Source organism: Heliangelus exortis, chromosome 26 (genome assembly GCF_036169615.1).
Source record: "Heliangelus exortis chromosome 26, bHelExo1.hap1, whole genome shotgun sequence".
In the NCBI taxonomy this organism is placed as follows: domain Eukaryota; kingdom Metazoa; phylum Chordata; class Aves; order Apodiformes; family Trochilidae; genus Heliangelus; species Heliangelus exortis.
Window position 1 is genome coordinate 1,753,887 of NC_092447.1, and position 19,714 is coordinate 1,773,600.

General features: G+C 53.3%; 2 protein-coding genes across 2 annotated transcripts; one reads left to right on the plus strand and one right to left on the minus strand.

Annotated features, from left to right (window-relative positions):
- Nucleotides 1-1,764: 1,764 nt before the first annotated feature.
- Nucleotides 1,765-8,396, minus strand: POU2AF2 (POU class 2 homeobox associating factor 2). Its single transcript, XM_071768899.1, has 4 exons — nucleotides 8,244-8,396; nucleotides 3,917-3,959; nucleotides 2,874-3,172; nucleotides 1,765-2,336 (listed from the first exon to the last, which is right to left on the minus strand). The coding sequence occupies exons 1-4, from the start codon at nucleotides 8,394-8,396 to the stop codon at nucleotides 1,908-1,910; spliced, it is 924 nt and encodes a 307-aa protein (XP_071625000.1). The 3' UTR covers nucleotides 1,765-1,907.
- A 4,633-nt stretch (nucleotides 8,397-13,029) lies between these two features.
- HINFP (histone H4 transcription factor) lies at nucleotides 13,030-19,612 on the plus strand. Its single transcript, XM_071769252.1, has 9 exons — nucleotides 13,030-13,585; nucleotides 14,318-14,544; nucleotides 14,700-14,811; nucleotides 16,061-16,213; nucleotides 16,739-16,816; nucleotides 16,910-17,030; nucleotides 17,138-17,276; nucleotides 17,574-17,698; nucleotides 18,377-19,612. The coding sequence occupies exons 1-9, from the start codon at nucleotides 13,093-13,095 to the stop codon at nucleotides 18,897-18,899; spliced, it is 1,971 nt and encodes a 656-aa protein (XP_071625353.1). The 5' UTR covers nucleotides 13,030-13,092; the 3' UTR covers nucleotides 18,900-19,612.
- The last annotated feature ends 102 nt before the right edge of the window (nucleotides 19,613-19,714 follow it).

The window sequence follows — 19,714 nt, forward strand, 5'->3', positions numbered from 1 at the left end:
TGGAGCTGGGGGGATGGTTACCTCTGTAACCAGAGACCACCGAGCAGAACCTGCTCAGCTCCAGTCAGGATTGAGCTGAATGCCTTAAGGAAACACGAAGCATTGGTGTTTAGGGTGTTCCTGCATGTCCTGGGTTTCAGAGCATTTCCAGGCTCACGGAGACCTTGCCTTGGGCAAGAGATCAGGTGGGTCAAATGCTTCTAAGACAGCTCAGAAAACTTTCTGTCCCTGCCTCTCCCTCAGAGCCTGGTGGGAATACAGCCAGAGTGTCCCTGGTGCCCCCGTTTATGCAAAGCCCTTGAAGAAGGTGCAGCTGGGAGAGCTGATGGTGACAGTTTTGTCACCTTGTCAGGCTAAGGACAGCGAGCCAGCCTGGCAGGGGGGGTGGGACAAGGCTGGAGCTCCTGCAGGTCTCAGGTTTGGGGGCAGAGGAGCTGAGTGTGGGGCAAGGAGAGAGCTGCAGACCCTCTGAGATCCTCGGGGGCTTCTTCTCTTGTCCTGCCCCTGGTCAGGGGAGCAGCTCTGAGAGCTCCTGGGCTGCAGGATGAGGGGTGTCAGGGATGGGGGTGGGGGGATTACACCTGTAAAAGAAAGGGCTTTGTGTAGAGGACTGGACTGGTCCACCTGGCATCTCATTGCCTACAGAACCCTGAAGTTTCTGCCTGTTTCTGGGTCCCCAGCCCACATCCCCCTGCCTGCAGGCAGCATGGCATGGGGTGATGCTCTGGGCCCCACCTTGTGCCCCTGGTACCATTTTTGATCCCTGGAAGCTGCTAAGAAGCCTCCAAATGCCCCATCAGCCCCAGGATCTGTGGAGGAAAGGCCAAGGAGGGCCTTAAAGCATCTCATCACTACCCATTCCCAGGGTCAGCAGAGCTCCTGTTCTTCTTCATCGAGGCTTTTGTTGGTGTTTCTGTGGGTGCCAGGCAGGGAGATGAGGTGGGGCCAAGGGTATGGATGCAGCAGAGAGGACTTTCTGCCTCTGTCCGGGTTGCAGGGGACTCCTCCCTGTGTGTTTGTGTGTGCAGAGCTACCTCTGGTGGCCACAGGGCCCTGGCAAGCACCAGAATTTTTTTAACAGCAGCCTCGTTCCCCACTACAGCCCTGGGGCAGTGGGAGCCCCTTGGGCAAGGGGCTGGGAGGGCTCTGCCCACGGACACGAGGCTTTGGGTCACCTCACTTGTGTGGGAGGATGTTTTGTGCACTGCAGGTGGGAGGGATGCTGAGATTTCCTCATGCAGACAGTGCCCCAAGAATCCCTTCCAGCACCCCGGTCTGGCTGCCAGGCCCTGGGGTAGCATGGTGAGATTTTTGTTTTGGTTTGTTTGTTTTAGCCTTCTGTGCTGTAAACTCAGACCTGCCTTTGCTAGTCTGGTCACAACTGTTGCCCAGAACAATGCCATGCTCAGAGCATGCTAGCAGCAGGGATGTGTATTTATGCTGCTGGGTAGCCAGGTGCTGTTATATTAATTAATAGCCCTGTGCTATTAAGGAGAGCTCCCCCCAGGCATCTCCTTGCTCTCCCCACCCTTCCCAAATACCTTCTGGAAACGTTCTGTAGCTGTATTTTAACATTCAGAGCAACCTGCTCTCTCAGCATCTGAAAAGAAATACCTGAGATCCTTGTTTGTAGGGAAGGTCCACAGAGTGCAGATATTTTTTCAGGCTGTGTATTTTACTTGTAGCACAGTGGGTCTATGAGCAGTGGCCTTCACAAAGCTCTAGAAGGCACCACTAGAAGCTAAGTGTGGAACATACAAATGATTGTGTTTCTAAATAGAGCATAAAGCGTTGCATGTTGGTAGCATCCTCTGTTTGAAGGATTAGCTTTGGGGGAAAAAAAACGTGTGAGTAATTAATTTGCTTCAATAATGGTCCATTTCTCTTTTCCCAGAGCTCTGCCCAGCTCAGTAAGTTCTCTGTCCTTCACAAGTCCCCCAGATGGGGCTCCCATCCTCTTTGGCCCAGGCAGAGGTATCATGCAGGGCTGGGGTCTCCGAGTTCTGCTCTGGTGAGAGGTGGCTCACCCTGGAGGTCACCTCATTTCCCAGAGCCAGGAACGGGGAGAAGGAGTAGGGTGAGGTGGCAGCATAGCTGGGGGAGTAGTGGGAATCTTCAAGGGGATGCAGAGGGTAGGACTGGGCCCCGGGGATGGCTGGAGTCCAACCTGAGCCCCGGTTTGGGGAAAGACCTCCAGGTTCCTGTGAGGAGAGGCAGCTGCTGGCAGGCAGGGCTTGCAGGGGCTCTGAGCAGGCAGCATCTGCCTGGCTGAGGCTCTCGGGTGAGGTCTGATCCCAGGGCTCTCTCTGCATGGAAATGAGGAGACAAGAAAGAGCCTTAGGAATAAAAGCTTGTCCTGGAGGTAATGGCCTGTATAAAAATGCCAAGGTACCCCCAGAGCCTTGCTGGAGACACTCATAAGGGTTTCTATTGCTCTGGAGAAGTGTTTGGGGTTAAAACTGGGGCTGAAAAGAAGTATCCATGGTGTCAGTAGTGGGCAAAGCCTTGAATTGGCCTGCAGAGGGACTGAGCAGCCCTGATCCTGCAGGAACCAAGAGCTCTGCCCTGGGGATGTGAATGGAGCTGGGTCCTGGGAAGTGGCAGGGATCAGGAGAGGCAACTGCCTGGAGCCAACCAAAGATATTTCCAGGAGCTTAACTATTTCCAGGAGTAGTTCTTTTGGGGAGCAAGGAGCTGGCCTCCAAAAAAGAAGAAGGGGCAATTAGAGTGGGGACAAAGAGAAAAAGTCCCCACTCAGACCTGCCCCAGCTGCAGTGGCTGCCTCCAGCAGCAGCCCCCACAAACCCCAGTGATTTAACCCCAGCTTTATAGTGGGTAATCTTTGATTGAGGGGCTCAGAACCATGGACTCACCAGCAGGAGGTGAGCTGGGTCGTTAGGAAACGATGTCAGGAGAGAGGGCACAGCAGAAGGGCTGAAGAAGGAGCTGGTGCCAGCTGGGAGAGGAGCAGCACGGTAATCCCCATACTGGTCTGGGAGATATGGGTCCAGAAGTGCTGGGTAGCCCTGAGTGGCAGAGGAATCACACAAGAAGGGCTTGGATCCTACAGGGGATGAGTAGACATCACTGACAAACTGCTTGGTGTTGTGGAAATCCAGCTCAGTGGTGAAGGATCTCCTGATGCTGTAGTAACCAGGCGTGGTGGGTGAGCCTGTGGTGGTCAGGAAAAAAAGGGTTGGCTGAAGGGCAACCAAACACAGCAGCACCTGGGGACCCACAGAGCCCCAGACACCTCTGCAGGTACAGAGTAGAAGCTTTTGCTCTCTAGCATCACCTAGGGCAAGACTCAGTCCTTCTTGAGACAAGTATCTCAGGCTTTTAGCACCTTGGGCTGTCCTGATCCAAGTGATCTCAGCCTGCAGCAGCCTCTGTGCTTTGGGAGGCTTCAAGGATGAGACCAGAAGGATGGAGCTGAGCTTTGCCATCCTTTGCTGCTGCTTTACTCTGCTACAACCCCTGGGAAGGAGGATTGGGTTAAAGCTGCAAAATTATCTGCCTCCCTTGTGCTCTTACTCCCCTTTCCTGACCCAGGGGCTCAAGGGACAAAGTAGGTCAGCTCCTGGTTTTATACTTTCTTCAGCTCCAGGGAAACTGGATAACTCAGGAGAGAAATAAGGGGATCTGTGTAGCACCTCTGTCAAAAGAGGTGGAAACTGCTTTAATTACCTCTCTTTCCCCTCTTTGGGAAATTCATAGAAGGCTACAGGGACCTTTCTTTTATTATTGCTGTTCCTGTTTTGACTCTTTCAATTACTTTCCTTTCAGAGTTCTCAGAGGGGTGGCCCTGATCCAGTACTTCTTTGCTCACTTCATGTCTTTTGGAGGAGAAGAGACACGTGCAATGCCAATGGTCCCCCCTGCATTGAAGGTATTTATTGGTGGAGGAAAACCTCACCTGGCATCTGGACAAAGGGTGACTGTGGGGTGCTGGTGCTGCCCTGCAAAAGACAAAGACACATTTAAAAAAACGTCTTTTCAAAGCAAGGTCTCTGAGCATGTAGCTTGGGAAGGTGTTGACACAATTCAGATGCATTGTTTGAGCCTTGGTACTGTGAGTATGAAGAGCTTAACTACAAGATTTCAAGCCTGGGGGCTTTGAGGTGTTAGCAGGTGTAGGATAAGAGATTTTGAGGCTCTGGTGTAGAGCTCTTCTTAGTAGAAATACCAAGATAACTGGGGTCTTTCTCATGTACTGCGGGGTCCCCTAATGCAGGTGTAATGCTGAGCAGTCCTTAGGGTGCTTATGGCACAAACCAGGTCTCACTCAGCTGGCATCTAAGCCCTTGGGAAGCCAAACCAGGCAGATTATGCACTGCTCATGTCCTAGCCCACTTCTCCTGTGCTGTTTCTGTCTGCCACAGAGCCCCTTTACCTGTCCTCTGCAAGCAGAGCTCTTTGGGTGCTACGCTGATGTTCATGACATCCTCTTGGTTCCCAAGTAAGGGAAAATCAGCCCTGAGTGACCCTCCTGCTCACAGTGGTTAATTCCTTAAAAAGCACTGGGGAGCAGAGATGGGGTCTGGGGAGTTCCGTCTCCAGAGCTCCAGCCCCATGGAACAGAAATCCAGTGCCTGTGGCTCTCCCCAGTTTGCATAGTGCAAACAGGAGGTTCCTGCCATAGCAAGCAACCAAATTCAGAGGTTTAGATTTGAATTGGATTTGCCAGTGCTGGGACTTCCTCTTACTGCTGAGGGAGGTTTGCAGCTGCTCCCTGCTCCACCATGAAAATGAGCTCCCAGAGCACAGGAGTCCCACAGGAGTGACAGGAGGTGCCATGAAGCAGCCCTTTGGGCTGGGGGAAGATGAGGATGCTCAGGTTGCAGGGTCAGGGTTGCACCTGGCTCCAGCCAGAGAGCTCAGTGAGGCTCAGAGCTGGTGACACACTCTGCCTGCAAAGCTGAAGCCTCCACATGCAAATCTCCCTCTCTTAGCATCCACATCACTTCAGTAAAACCTTCTCCTGCTTCAGGGTTTGTCACCCCCACCCCCTCTGCCTGCCCATGCAGCCACCTCTCACTGCAGGAATCTCTCTGAAAGCAGTGGGCAGACCTCTGCATGAGTATTTAGACCCCAGGTTAACATCCCAAGGGGAATCAGTCTCCTGCTGCCATCTGGCACCCCTAACACTCTGTTGGAGGAAGAAGCTGAGTTAGGAGCTGCAGGTAGCACAGTGGCTGCCTTCATGCTGCAGTGCTGAGAGCTGGGATGCTTTGCTGGAAGGGCAGGAAGGTCCCTGGGCACAGCTGCCAGTGTCTGGTGTGCAGCATTCCCAACTGCCAGTGCATCCCTTCCTTTGATCCTGCATCTTCCACAGCCCCTGCAACCATCTGAGTGTGTGTGGCAGAGCCAGGAGAGCCACAGGGCTGGCATCACCTGCAAGGGCTTTCCCCACCTGCTGGAAAAGAACCTGCACCAGCCCATCTTTGGCCTTCCCCAGAGCAGGCAACTGCATACTCGCAGAGCTCTGCCTGTCTCTTGCCCCCTGGCTCCTTATCAGGTGACAAATTGCTCTGCTAAATTTAAGCCCATTAGTTCATTTCCTCCCTGCTGTGCTTCCTTTCCGTGCTGGGGCACTGGATCTTCTGCAGCACATCCCTGTGTGTCTGGATAGCATCACTTGAGTTCAGCTGCTGCTAAGCTGGCTCCCAGCCTGCCCTGCACAGAACTGGGTAAAGGTTCTGGCTGGAGGTGTTGGGTAACCCAGGAGCTTTGTGCAGCTACACGGGGGAGTAAATGTAAGGATGCAGGTGACATTGGTGGCTTGGTCCTGCAATGAGGACCTCTGGAGCCCTCTGGCCCTGTTTTGCCTTCAGTTTATCTCCTCTCTGGGCCATATCTGAAGTAATAAAAATGAATAACAAAAGCAAAGGTGAGGCTGGGCAGGGCTGAATTATCTGTCCCTTGCCTCTGACTGCTGCTGGGCACAGTGCTTCATCTGTGCACCCACCAGTTCCCCCACCTGAGAGAAGAGGGTAATCCTATTCTCCTCATCAAGAGGGTAACTGCTAGCTCGTGCCCAGGAAGTGGATGAGCCAAAGGGGAAAATGTCAGATCTATCCTAAAGCTCAGGACCAAACCCTGCTGCCCTAGGAACTCAGAATCCCAATCTGTGTGGGTTTCACCCCAGCAGACACTGCTTTCCTCTCATTTCATGTGCCAGGGCCTGGCTGTCATGAAATTCTTGCTGTTCTGCTGCCTCAGTGAGCAGCCCAGCAGCTCAGAGCAGAGCAGAGACCTCCCCTTGCCCACTGCCTTTGGAGCAAAATCAAAGGCTTAATGATTTTGGAGCAAAGATCGTGTCAGGACAAAGATGCAGCTGAATTACACTGCACAGAGTGGTGTTCAGTTATCTGCTGTTTGCTTTGTTTCTGGATTATATTGTGTCAGATCAGCAGAGCTGCACTTGCAGCTGTTCTATTCATGATCCATCCAGGCAAATATGGGTGTTTGCCCTCCACAGGCATTTTCCATCTCTCCCAGGGAAGCAGCCACAAGGCTGGGTCTGCACTGGGCAGCTACACAACTGCTAAGCTCTGGAATACAAAGCAAAAGGCAATAAAGCAAGCAGCAAGTGTTTTACAGTTCCTGGGGCTTTTTATTGCAGCTGTTGAAGCTGCTGCCTTTAGAAAGGGGGCAGGCAAAGCATGGTCCTCACCAGCCAGGCTCTGTGTCCTCAGAAAACACAGCAGTTGCCTCCTCTGGGTCCCCAAAGCAGCTTTCCCAGATGCCTGCATGGGTTCATAGAATCCTAGAACTGGCTGGGTTGGAAGGGAGCTCAGAGCTCATCAAGTCCAACCCTTGATCCACTCCCCCCGTGGTTCCCAGCCCATGGCACTGAGTGCCACATCCAGGCTCTTTTGAAATATCTCCAGGGATGGAGAATCCACCCCTTCCCTGGGCAGCCCATTCCAATGCCTGATCACCCTCTCAGTAAAGAAATTCTTTCTAATGTCCAACCTAAACCTCCCCTGGCACAACTTGAGACCTCTTATGCCCTCTTGTCTTGTTGAGAGTTGCCTGGGAAAAGAGCCCAACCCCCCCTGGCTCCAACCTCCTTTCAGGGAGTTGTAGAGAGTGATGAGGTCTCCCCTGAGCCTTCTCTTCTCCAGCCTCAACACCCCCAGCTCCCTCAGCCTCTCCTCATAGGATCTGTTGCCCAGTGACTGTCTGTGGTTCATGGGCTCTTCTGCCTTTCTGCATTAGCTGAAGGTCCTGGCAAGCTCTGTGGCTAAAGCTTCCTTTATTTGGTACTGCCCATTCTCTTTTTCTGCCTGTTTTGGTACAGAGAGGTAACATGCATGGAAGCAACAGTGAGGAAAACACATCCAAGCCCCTCCTTGGGGTCTTGCTGCTTTGCAAATGGCTTGGGAGAGAAAGAGCATCAACACTCCTTAATATGCACCTTCTGCTGCCAGTAATTCAGGTTTCTGCTCCTGCCTTCTCCTTCCAGGACCCTTCCAGCAGCTTGGCTGCATCTCCTCATCTCTCAGCAGTGGCCCCACTGCTCCCAATCAGCCTGGAAGTGAAGTGCTGCTGCTTGGTGAAGGGGAGCACATGGGGAATGCCTGACATGCTGGCACCTGCAATATTGTGTCCCCTTTTGGGGACAGCAAAGCTTTTCTGGCTGGTGAGGAAGCAAAACCAATGAAGTGTACAATAATAACATTGCTTTCCTGGCTGGTAAGGGAGAAAAAACAACGTAGTGTACTATAATTTGATTTAGTTTTCCTGTTGCCATAGAGCCACTTTAAAAAGGAATAATCTCCTACAAACTGATGCTTGGCCTCTTTCCAGCCCATAACATCACTGCATCTCCACTGTGCCAGAGAGGAGCTGGAAGGAGCACAACATTCAGGGAAGAACATCTATTTTTGTGGCAATGAGCTGTTCAGGTGTAGCTATTGAAAACTGACTTGGAAAGGTGTCACATGCAGCATGCAAAAGGAATAAGAAATTTAGCATTATGGACGTGCTTAAAATTAAAAAAAAAAACACAACAAAATAGGAATTAATCCCTCAGCAATTCACTGATGTGAAAAATCAAGGAGCCATCTGTGATTTTTTGAGAGTTGCTAATGTTTTTTTGCTATTCCCTGTCAATATTGGCAGTGATATGAGCTCAACATAAATGCTCTTTAAACCAGAGGGTTTTAACTATGATTTTTCTGTTTAAATTATTAAAAAAAAAAAAAAAAAAGCCAGAATGGTGTTAATTGACTTACACTCAAGTGGGAGCCACTGCTCTGCCTGGATCTTTTTTCAGCAAGAAGCTCCTTGACTGTGTGTTTCACTCTCACCCCTTGGTACACCCGTTTGCCAAAATCTGTAGGGACTGAGAGGATGAAATGAGCATTAGGGGACTTCAGGGAAAGCATCTGGAGCACCTGGAAGAGGTTGTTACAGAAAGAGCAAATTCATCTGAGCACTGAGTGAGGAAAGAGGAATATAAAACTGTTATTATTGAGATAAAATTATCCCTTAGGAGCCCAGCTGCTCTTTTCCAGAGGACAAAGCCTGTCCCCTGTCCCTTTAGCACTGGGTGCTGTGTGGTGTCTGTGCAGCTCCACTGCTGCCTGGGGGGGTTTTGGCTTTTGCTTTTCCAAAGGGAGCTCTGGGGGACCCTCCAAATCCCCTCTGGTTACCTGTACAGCCCCTCCTCACCCTTCTGGGGGCTCTGGCCCTCAGCACATTGCTCTGTAAGCTTTGGTCTCAGTGCAGCAGAGGTGGAAGTGCCCCGGAGGGCTGGAAAGAGCCCTCTACGTGGTGATGTGAGCCACAGACCTCAGGAGAGGAAAACTGCTCAGTCTGCTTTGCATCAAAACACAGAGAGGTACCTGGGGGCTCTGCTGTTCAATCAAAGGGATGCAGGAAGGCACAAGGAGGGGCACAGTGCCTTGGCCTTGTCACCCAAGAGGCTGCTAGGAAGCCTGGCTCTGTTTTCCTGACTTTCCTGGGGCAAAACACAACCTGTCCATGGGGTCTGAGCCACTTCTGGTGTGAGGTATCTGTTATTTTCTGCTTGGGCACAGCTCTGTGAGGTCTGCCTGGTGTACAGGTGTTTGGCACGAGTCAGGAACAATAGCAGGAAGAGTTCTTTTATCCTGGGGAGCAGGTTGTGCCTGAATAGAAAGCTCACACCTGTGGAGCCAGGGAGCAGCATCCGTGTGGGGTTTGCATTGAAATCTTCCAGAGAAGGACTGATCTTTGAAGCTAATCCCTTGGGAAACATCCAGCTGGGGCCTCCCGAGGGCACAAACCCAGCCATCCCCCAGCTGATGTGTTTGATCTCTAAAGCTCTGATTTGTCATTTTGCCCTTCTGCTTTTCAGGATGTGAAAAGCTCCACTGGTGACTTCCCCTCGTGTGGCACTGTGGCTCCAGGTGCACATGCACGTGGAGAGCTTAGAAAGGGAAAGGCAGAGGTTTAATTAAACAACACAGGGCTGGCTTGGAGTCACTCCAAAGGTTTCCTAAGGCAGAAAGAAGATTTGCTCTCTGCATCTTTGCACGAGAGCTCCCTTAGGGGTAACAGGGCTGTGATTTGATGGGAACAGCTCAGGGATGCTCTGGTACCTTCTTCAGCTGCATCCAGTTCAAGAGTCAGGCCTTGGTTCAGCTCAGAACAGGAGGAGGGCAGAAGCCAAGGATACAATCAGATTTAATTTTGAGAATGGGGATATTTCTAAAATAGCATCAGTGGAAAAGCTGTGAGCAGCTTTTATTTTATCCTGCAGTCTGATATTGCCAAATTCTACAACCTCTTTGCATTTACTGCCCTTGCTTCTCTGTCACCATTTCTAGCAAGTGTCTGATCCTTCTCCAGTCCTTTTCCCCAGTATCTCTGCTATGGGCTGAAGACATCAGGAAAACCCTTCCATGCCTGCTCACTCCTGCTCGTGAGAGCTCTGCCATTGCAATCAGGCAAACACCCAAATTATTCCTCTGCTCAAGTTCTTGTCAGACAGCAACGTGGTGGCTCTCTTCTCTAACCCTGGCTTTAGCTCAGCAGTCCAGCCTCACCTCACTAAACCTCTTTCTTCCAGTGAGTTACTCAGCAGGATCTGATGCTGAGCTATGAAACCTCCAGGTAACTCTGCTGGTGGCAGCATCAATGAAAGCAAAGCTCATCGAGGCCCAACTTTATATCATTTTCCAGTAAATTTGATCCTATTTCACATCACTTGAATTTAACTGCCTTTTGGGAAAAAAAAAAAAAAATTAAAATACTGCATTGGGAAGGAATACCAATGCAGTCTGGAGAAGATGGAACATGCCAAGAGATAGTGTTAAGGTCTTGGGACAGCACAGATGCTGCACAAATCTTTCTGGTTTCTGTTTGTTTTCCCAGGATGTTCTTTCCCCAGTATTTCCATCTCTACAGCTGTGAAAAGTCAGGGTGCTGGGACTCACCAGTTTCCATCGTTGTCCCTCCTGACCCGTCCCAGAGCTGGGGTTCTGCAGGAGCTGGGAGAAGGGATCTGGGTCCCTTCCTGGAGCAGAGGGAAGTCAGTGCTCATGCTCCTCTGGTGGGGTTCCAGCTGGGCTGGGAGGAGATGTGTTCCCTGCAGTGCAGGGATGGCTCCAAGGAGCCTTCTTTGGGATTTGCCTAAATGCAAATCTTCTGCTGTGTGTTTCACCCCCATTTGCATGGTCAGTGGGGATGGTTCCCAAGGAGCCTCTGTCCTGTCAGAGCTCGGGGATGAGGTTTTACCAAGAGAAAAAAAAAAAAAATTGGCTTCAAGTGGAAGGTTGGGGAGTCTTGTAGGGAGGAACCTGGCTGGGAAAGCAAGGTTTGGGATATGAGCATCTTGCCCCGGGTAGGTGTGAGATCCCCACGTGCTGAGCTGTCTCTGGGAGCACAGAGGTAACTGGTGCACTGCACAATTAATAGTGAACCTGAACTTTGCATCCAGCAGGGAGGACTCAGCCTCAGGCAGGCACAGCCCTCAGTGACCCCCTGTGCTCCTGGGGGGGTTTCAGGCTCATCACCAAGCCAGGGGGTCCCCTCTCTGCAGGTCTGGGCTCAGTTACTCTCCAGTGAGGTGCCAGAAAAGGACCCAGATCCAAGGCAGCTGTGGGCAGCCCTGCTGGGGCCATTCCCCCTATTCCCAGCCTCCCAGTGCCAGCAAAGCTGAGCCAAGAGGCAGAGTTAAACCTTCAAGGAGGTTAAACCTGAAAGGAGGTTGGAGCCAGGGGGGGGTTGGGCTCTTTTCCCAGGCAACTCTCAGCAAGACAAGAGGGCACAAGAGGTCTCAAGTTGTGCCAGGGGAGGTTTAGGTTGGACATTAGAAAGAATTTCTTTCTGGAGAGGGTGATCAGCCATTGGAATGGGCTGCCCAGGGAAGGGGTGGATTCTCCATCCCTGGAGATATTTCCAAAGAGCCTGGATGTGGCACTCAGTGCCATGGGCTGGGAACCACGGGGGGAGTGGATCAAGGCTTGGACTTGATGAGCTCTGAGGTCCCTTCCAACCCAGCCAATTCTGTGATTCTTCAAGTTCTCCTTCAGGAGCTTTTATCCTAATCCTGATAAATTCCCCACAGGAGATTTTTCCCCTGCACCATAAGTGGCAGAACCTCTGAGGAAGGGGAGTGGAGGCTTTGGGGAGGGGCAGGTGAGCTCTGAAGGATTTTTTTCTGCAGGAAAGCAGAGCAGAGCAGGCTGGTGTGCAGTGCTGCTGTGCTCAGCTCACAGGACAAGGCTGGCGCCACTGCCTCCCTCCTAATTAAATATTTCTCCTCTTGTGCAGTCTGCTGCCAGCTTGCTGCTCTGGTAAGTAAGATCCCTGCCCTTTTGTAATTCCCTCTGCTTTCCCCAGCACTGGGCTGGAGATGGATTTGGTCTCTCGTGTGAACTGGGTGCCTGGGGAGGGCTGCTGGGGTTGGCTTTTAAGTGCAATTGTTCTTTTCCTTCAGGAGAAAAATGAAATGCAAAGAGCAGCAGCTGCACGTGTCCTGGGCTGGGAGGCCAATGGGTGAGGCATTCCTGAATAATTCCCAGGGTTCTTAACTTGCAGGGAATTCTGCCTGCTCAGAGGGGGAGCTCAGGACCGAGAGGGCATCACACAACCAAGCTCATTGAAGACCTCAGCTCCTGTATGTATGTCTCACCAGATATATAGCTATATATTTATATATATGCCCTCTTGTATAAGACAAATCTGATTTTGGCCTCTCCATCCCTGGCCACCCCCTCCTGGTGCCCAGAGGTGTTTCAGATTTGGCTGAGAGGTCCTAGGAAAGGCAGAGAGCCCTGGGCAGGTGTAAAGTCACAAGAGATGATGAGGGCTGTCCTGGCTACAAACTGAGTTTGCCTCCTGGCAGACTTCCCAGAGAGTTTTCCCTCCTCTGCTGGGTGTTTATACACTTTGGGTGGGATAAATCAAGTCAATCCCAACCCCACTCAAGCTTTGCAGCATCTTGATAGTCCAGGGGTTCTCTGGAGTGACTGGGAAACAATTACGTTGGGAAAAAAACAAAAACAAACAAAAACTGCACAAAAGGGTTCTGCACAAAACAAGATAAAGACTTAGTCAGACTTATTTTAGGTGAGATCCAACTCTTGAGCTCACATTGTCATCTGGAAAAGCAGCTGACTAAGATTTTCTGTATAATTTCATAGAATTTTCAGGGCTGGAAGGGACCTTTAAGATCATTCAGTCCCAGGGACACCAGCTCAGGTTGCTCAGATCCCTTTCCAGCCTTAAAAACTTCCAGGGATGGATGGGGCTCCCACCACCTCTCTGGGCACCCTGTGCCAGGGTCTCACCACCCCATGGGGAAGAACTTCATCCTAACACCTCATCTAAATCTCCCCTCCTGCAGTGTGAATCCATTCCCCATGTCCTATCACTCCCTGATATCCTCACAAATCCCTCCACAGCTTTCCTGGAGCCCCTGGAAGGACACAATGAGGTCTCCTCGGAGCCTTCTCCTCTCCAGACTGAATCCCCCCAACTCTCTCAGTAGCAGAGATGCTCCAGCGCTCTGATCCCCGTCCCGTGCTTCTCTGGACACAACAATCCCATTGGAATGCTGCCGGGTTAATCCCGGGGATCTCTGGAGGAGCTGGGATGGCGGGCTCACCCCTAACCTCCCTTGGAACTTCTTTGCGCCGGCGCCATTTCCGGGGGGGCCCTTTGGGGCGCTGCACTCTCGCCGCCGCTTCCTGCGCGGGGATTGGCTGCGCGCCGGGCCCGGTCCGTTGGGTTCCGGTTCCCCCCGGCTGCGTGGGGCGGGTTCCGGAGGTTCGGGGCTGCCCGGGTTTATCCAGCGCGGTTCGGTACCGCCGGGGGCTCGTTCCTCCCGCAGGGACCGGGCCGGTTTGGGTCGGTGGGGTGAGGGCAGCCCTCGGTATCTCCCCCGCCCCGCCTCGCCCCGCAGGAGCGGCGGGCCCGGTCGCGATGGCGCCCGCCAGGGCCGTGGGGCCGGAGGGTTTGGTGCTGCAGTGCGAGTGGGAGCTGTGCAGCTACGTGGCCTCGGGCATGGAGGAGTTTTGCGAACACGTAACCCGGCACCTCCAGCAGCACCTTCCCGGGGAGCCCCGCGACGAGATGGATCCGCTCGGTAAGGAGGGAGCAGCGGCTGCGGCTGCCGGGGCCCCCCTCGCCTCTGAGGGAAGGGAGGGGAGCTGAGCCTGGGGAGGTTTGGGGTTAGGAAATGTTTGTTTTTAGTGAGGGGGTTGTCAGGCGTTGGGCTGGCTCGGGATAGGGGTGGGGTCACCATCCCTGGAGGTGTTTATCAGGTGTTTGGACCATTGGGACGTGAAGAGTTGGGTTATGGAGTTGGCAAAAGGTTGGGGTGTGTCAGGGTTTAACACTGGCCCGGCAGGTAAACCCAGTACCAGGTGCTTTCTGTTAATCTCTCTCTCCTCCCTGATAAAGAAAGGAGAATCACCTTTATCCTGGCCCAAACCAGGACAGGGTGGGTGGGCTGGGAGGTCCCTTCCAACCTCAACATTCTGTGGTTCTGGAGGAGAGAGAGTTGGGGTTGGTTCTAGGAAGAGAAAAAAAAAAAAACAAACTGTGAGGGTTCTGTGCAAGTTAATCTCTCTCTGTTAATCTCTGTTAATCTCTCTCTCCTCCCTGATAAAGAAAGGAGAATCACCTTTATCCTGGCCCAAACCAGGACAGGGTGGGTGGGTTGGGAGGTCCCTTCCAACCTCAACATTCTGTGGTTCTGGAGGAGAGAGAGTTGGGGTTGGTTCTAGGAAGAGAAAAAAAACCCCAAACTGTGAGGGTTCTGTGCAGCAACCTGAGCTTGCCCAGCCCAGCTGGATCTCCCCTCTCTGTGTTGCAGAGGAATTCACCTGCCTGTGGCAGGAGTGTGGGTTCTGCTCCCCAGAGAGCTCAGCTGACCTCACCCGCCACGTCTACTTCCACTGCTACCACACCAAGCTGAAGCAGTGGGGGCTGAGGGCCCTGCAGAGCCAGGCAGATGTCACCCACTGCCAGCTGGACTTCCAGAGCAGGAATATCATCCCGGAGATCCAGGAGAACTTCCTGTGTCTCTGGGAATACTGTGAGGTGAGATCAAAGGGTTCCAGTTTTGCTTTTTCCTCTGTGATGTGGGAGGCAGAGCTGCTGGTGTCCTGCCTGCCAGCTCCAGCTCTGTGCCAGTCTCTGTTGTGCCTGCTCATCCCTTCACCCTGCTCTCTCCCTCTCTCCTTGCTCCCCAACAGAGAACATTTGACAATCCTGAGTGGTTCTATCGCCACGTGGAGGATCACAGCTTCTGCTCAGAGTACAAGGCAGCAGGGAAGGAGAACCACGTGGTGCTGTGTGGCTGGAAAGGTTGGTGCTGCAGACCCTGTGCAGGAGAACTCTGCTCTCCTTGGCAGGGTGTCAGAGAGACCTCTTGAATTTCTAAAATACCTGTGCACAGCAGTGAAATGTTGCTGCAGGGTTCCCTAGTTGAGTGCTTCATGTCAAGCTCAGAATGTTTGGGTTGGAAACTCATCCAAGCTCATCCAGCCCAACCTTTGATAACACCACAGTCACTACTAACCCTGTCCTTAAGCACCAGCTCCAAAAGCCTGTTAAATGCCTCCAGGGATGGTGACTCCACCCCTGTTCTGGGACATCCCAATGCCAGACAACCCTCTCAGGGAAAAAATATTTCCTACCATCCAGCCTAAACCTCCCCTGGAGCAGCTCCCATCCATTCCCTCTGGTCTTATCACAGTTCACTAAGGAGCAGAGGCTGTTTCCTTCCTCACTCCAACCTCTCTTGAGGCAGTTAAACTAATTTATTAATTTAATTAATTACCCCTATGTTTATATTTAGTTAATACCTAAAAGCAAAGGCTCCAGTTTATTTTCAATAATTTCTCTTTCCTGTGCTTGTGCCACTGACCCCTTTGCAGTGCTGGGGCTCCACCCCAATTGTGTATCCCAGAATCCCAGAACCATCCGGGTTGGAAAGGACCTCTGGGATCATTCAGTGATCCACTCCCACAGTTCTTGAACCCACCTCTCACTGCTGTGCTTTATGTTTGTGGGTAGACAGGAGCCCCTGGCTTGGGATTAAAGGCACTAAACCCACTCACAGAATCCCAGAACCATCCGGGTTGGAAAGGAGCTTTGGGATCATCGAGTCCAACCCTTGCTCCACTCCCCCCGTGCTTCCCAGCCCATGGCACTCAGTGCCACATCCAGGCTCTCCTTAAAAACCTCCAGGGATGGAGAATCCACCCCTTCCCTGGGCAGCCCATTCCAGTGTCTGATCATCCTCTCTGGAAAGGATTTTTTCCTCATATCCAACCTGACCCTCCCCTGGCAGAGCTGAAGCCCACGGTCTCTTGTCTGACTGATAGAGCCCAACCCCCCCCTGAGCTCCAACCTCCTTCCAGGGAGTTTTAGGGAGTGATGAGGTCTCCCCTGAGCCTCCTCTTCTCCAGAATCCCAGTATTCCTGCTTTTGGGAGCAGCAGGGCAGAACAGCACCAGGAAGGTTCCCGTCGGGTCGGGCTGCGGGTGGTTCCCCGCCGGCGAGGGGCTGTTAACTGTTGTTGTTGTGTCTGCCTGTTGTTCCTCCTGCTCAGACTGTGACTGCACCTTCAAGGGACGCTGCAAGCTGCGGGAACACCTGCGCAGCCACACTCAGGAGAAGGTGGTGGCCTGTCCCACCTGTGGGGGGATGTTTGCCAACAACACCAAATTCTTTGACCACATCCGACGCCAAACTGCGCTGGACCGTGAGCTCCTGGGGGCTGGGGGAGAGAGGGGGGGGCTGGGAGGTGTCCCCTGGGGTTTGCTGTGGAGCTGTGCTGGGGGACACCCTGGCTGCTCTGGTGCTGGGGAACTCACAGACACTCGTGGGGGGCTGAGATGTTTCCTCTTGAAGGGTTCATGGGGCTTATGTTGCTGCAGACAGAGCAGACAGAGGTGGTTTTTGTTTGGGTTTTGGGTTTTTTTTTCCTGTAACCATCCAGGGCTGGAGTCAAAGGCAGCAGTTGGGCAGTTGTGGGGTTTGCTTCTTCAGTTCCCTCGTGTGGTGGTTGCTCCCCAGTTCCAGGGGAGGCAAATTGGGCTTTGCAAGGGGTCTGGGGTTTTGTTTTGGTTTTTTTTTTTTGGTTTGGCTTTGTACTCAGTGACTGCTGCCTCTGGAGAGAAGGGTTCCAACTCTACTGTTACTGCCTCCTTTTCTCCCTTGCTGCTTTTTGTGCTGTTCTCTCTGCTCTGGTCTCTTTTCTCACTGCCCTCTCCTCCCTGGTGCTCAGAGCAGAGGTTTCAGTGTTCCCACTGCTCCAAGAGATTTGCCACAGAGAGGCTGCTCCGGGACCACATGAGGAACCACGGTGAGTCGAGTCCCCTTCTCCCAGCTGATGCCCTGAAGAGCTCGTGCTCTCCCCTGCTTCCTGGTGACGTGGTGCTCCCTCTCTTCCATCCAGTGAACCATTACAAGTGTCCCCTGTGTGACATGACCTGTCCCCTCCCCTCCTCTCTGCGCAACCACATTCGCTTTCGGCACAGCGAGGAGCGGCCCTTCAAGTGTGATTACTGTGACTACAGGTGAGGAGCAGAGCTTCCCAGAGCTTCCCCTCTGCCCGGGATGGGGATGGGGAAGCACACGGCTGCTCCACACCCTTCAGCTTTGTTCCCTTGTCATTTCCTCTCAGCTGCAAGAATCTCATTGACTTGAGGAAGCACCTGGACACGCACAGCAAGGAGCCCGCCTATCGCTGCGAGTTTGAAGCCTGCAGCTTCACTGCACGTTCCCTCTGCTCCATCAAACTCCACCACCGGAAAGTTCATGAGGTGGGAAGGGGGCAGGGGGCTGCTCTGCTCTGTGCTCTCTCCTAGAGGGGCTCAGAAACACAAAGAGCAACGTGCTGTACAAAAGCACGAGGGGGGAAAGAAGTTAAAGTCGTGTGAAGCGTCCGGGGCTGCCCAAGCAATGTGAGGTCAGGTTGCTTTCCTCTCCTGCTGCTGGGAGGATTTGTCCTGACAATCTTCTCCCAAAACCTGTGTTCCTCCTTCCATGTATCCACCTGGGTACCAGGCCCTCTGATTGTGGGCTCGTGTGGTATCCACATCCCTCTCTCTGCCCCTCAGGGTGACTCTGAGCCCCGGTACAAGTGCCACGTCTGTGACAAGTGCTTCACCCGTGGCAACAACCTCACTGTGCACCTGAGGAAGAAACACCAGTTCAAGTGGCCCTCAGGGCATCCTCGCTTCAGGTACTGCCCATCCTTAGCTCCTCACTCCCTCTTCCCTAGTGCTGGATCTGCATCTTTGTGTCTTACTGGAGCAGAGACCTGGCAGCACTTGAGCTCTGTCTGAGCTTTGCCTGTCACCTGCTCAAGACCAATCCCCAGGGTCTGGGAGGCACTGGGCAGTGAGCATGCACTGGGATCTGGCACAGCTACAGAGCAGTGGGTCAGAGATCAGGGGCAGGGGCAGCAGTGGTGCCATCAGACTTTCTGTCACCACGTGAGGCTCTTGTGAGCTTGGCAGGGCCCAGCTCCAGGTGGGAGCTGCTGCAGATGGATCTCTTGGCAGATGCCTCTGCTGAATCTGCTTTGGGAAACTCCGTAGGATTCCCAGAGTCTGAAAGCTGGGAGGGGAAGAGGATGCACTTCAAATGCTCCCAATGAAACCGTGGTGGAAGGAGATGGGCTTGGGAGGTGGCAGAGGGCTGGGAAAAGGCCCAGAAGCTGCCACATGGATGGGCTTTAGGGGTAGGGACTGAAGGGGTTTTTATCCTACGTGCAGGCTCCTCTGTAGCACTGGGTTTTGGAGCTTAGAATTCAGTGCCCTTTCCTTGGCTGCTGCCTCAGGCTGCTGCTGCCTGCCTGTCCCTTGGGAAAGGGCTGCAGCATCCAGTGACTCCATCAGCCCTGCCTCTCTCTGCTCAGGTACAAGGAACACGAGGATGGGTACATGAGGCTGCAGCTGGTGCGTTACGAGAGCGTGGAGCTGACAGAGCAGCTGCTGAAGGACAGAGAGAAGCAGGGGGAAGCCCTGGAGAGCTCCACTGAGTGTGTGGTGCTGCCTGAGGGGGAGGGCAACCTGCAGGGCATCATTCTGGAGGCACCAGCAGAGGCTCCCTCGGTGGATAACAGGATCACTGAGCTGCGGGAGGCCCCGCCGTGCTCTGCAGCTTCCTCTGCTGGCAGCCCTGAGCCAGCACAGCCGAGGGCCCTTCCAGGAGCAGCAGTGTCACCAGAGCAAGGATCCAGCTCCTCATCCAACCCCATCATCCGTGTGGTGAACAGAACCAACGAGCAGGGGGAGAGTGAGACTGTGTATTATGTCATGGCCAGCACCTCCTCAGAGGAGCAGTTGGCAGCACCCAGTGGGCTGGCTATGGAGCTGGAGGAAAATGTCATGGACAGACTGCAGAAGACAGCAGAGGAGCTGGGAATCCAGATTGTCTGAGCTGCTCCCCTGCTCCATCCATGGGATGTGCCAGTGAGGGAGGTTGGGAAGTGCTTAGAGGGAAGAGCTGAGCTTGTCCACCTCCCTGCAGGTGGCTTTCTGCCCTGCTCCTTGGTGCTGCTGGGCTGGTCAGCATGGGGAGAGGGGAAGGGGTTTTTCTCCATTGGGGATACCCAAGTGATGTGAGCTGAAAAGGTCAGGGACTGGCAAAGCCACTCCTTCCATTCCAGGAGGTTTGGCCTCAGCCTGGCTCAGGCCTTCTCTTGGTCACTCCCTGGTGGTGTGAGTCCTGCTGCTGTGCCTGATCCTCAGCTGGGATCTCCCCTGGCAGGATGGGGTGCTGAGCAGACACCATGGCTGAACCCCCTTCCCTGGGGAGATGGGTGCTCCTCTCTGGACTTTGTTCTCCAGGGGATGGTTTGCTCCACTTCTGCCTTCATCAGCACTTCCCTGCCCATCATCTTTCCCTGGTCACTCAGCTGGTGGTGGCACCACTGCTCCCATCACATTGCACTGACCTCTGGGAGGGGGGTCTGGAGTTTCTGTCCCTTGCAGGCTTCTGCTGCTCTGTCAAACTGGGGAATTTAAAGCTTCTGAGGGCTTTTGTCCTTCCCTGGGTGTCCCCCCCACATTGGGCTTTAGGCTCCTGTTGGGCAAAATGCATTTTGGTGAAGCAAATAAAAGCCAGGCTGCCAGGCCAAGCAGTGAGCCCAGCCCTGCTCTTCTGTGTTGTGTGTGGTGAGGGGCTGAGCCCGGGCTCTGCAGCATGAGGAGCTGCCAGGATCTTCACCAAACTGCTGTGTGGTGCAGCTGGT

Coding starts and splice junctions, on each gene's coding strand:
- HINFP (XM_071769252.1), top strand. CDS start 13,093: ATGGCGGGCTCACCCCTAACCTCCCTTGGAACTTCTTTGCGCCGGCGC. Junction 17,031..17,137: donor TGTGATTACTGTGACTACAG/GTGAGGAGCAGA, acceptor ATTTCCTCTCAG/CTGCAAGAATCTCATTGACT. Junction 17,699..18,376: donor TCAGGGCATCCTCGCTTCAG/GTACTGCCCATC, acceptor CTCTCTGCTCAG/GTACAAGGAACACGAGGATG.
- POU2AF2 (XM_071768899.1), bottom strand. CDS start 8,396: ATGCTTTCCCTGAAGTCCCCTAATGCTCATTTCATCCTCTCAGTCCCT. Junction 3,960..8,243: donor GCAGTGGCTCCCACTTGAGT/GTAAGTCAATTA, acceptor TGTCTTTTGCAG/GGCAGCACCAGCACCCCACA. Junction 3,173..3,916: donor ACCCTTTGTCCAGATGCCAG/GTGAGGTTTTCC, acceptor TGACCACCACAG/GCTCACCCACCACGCCTGGT.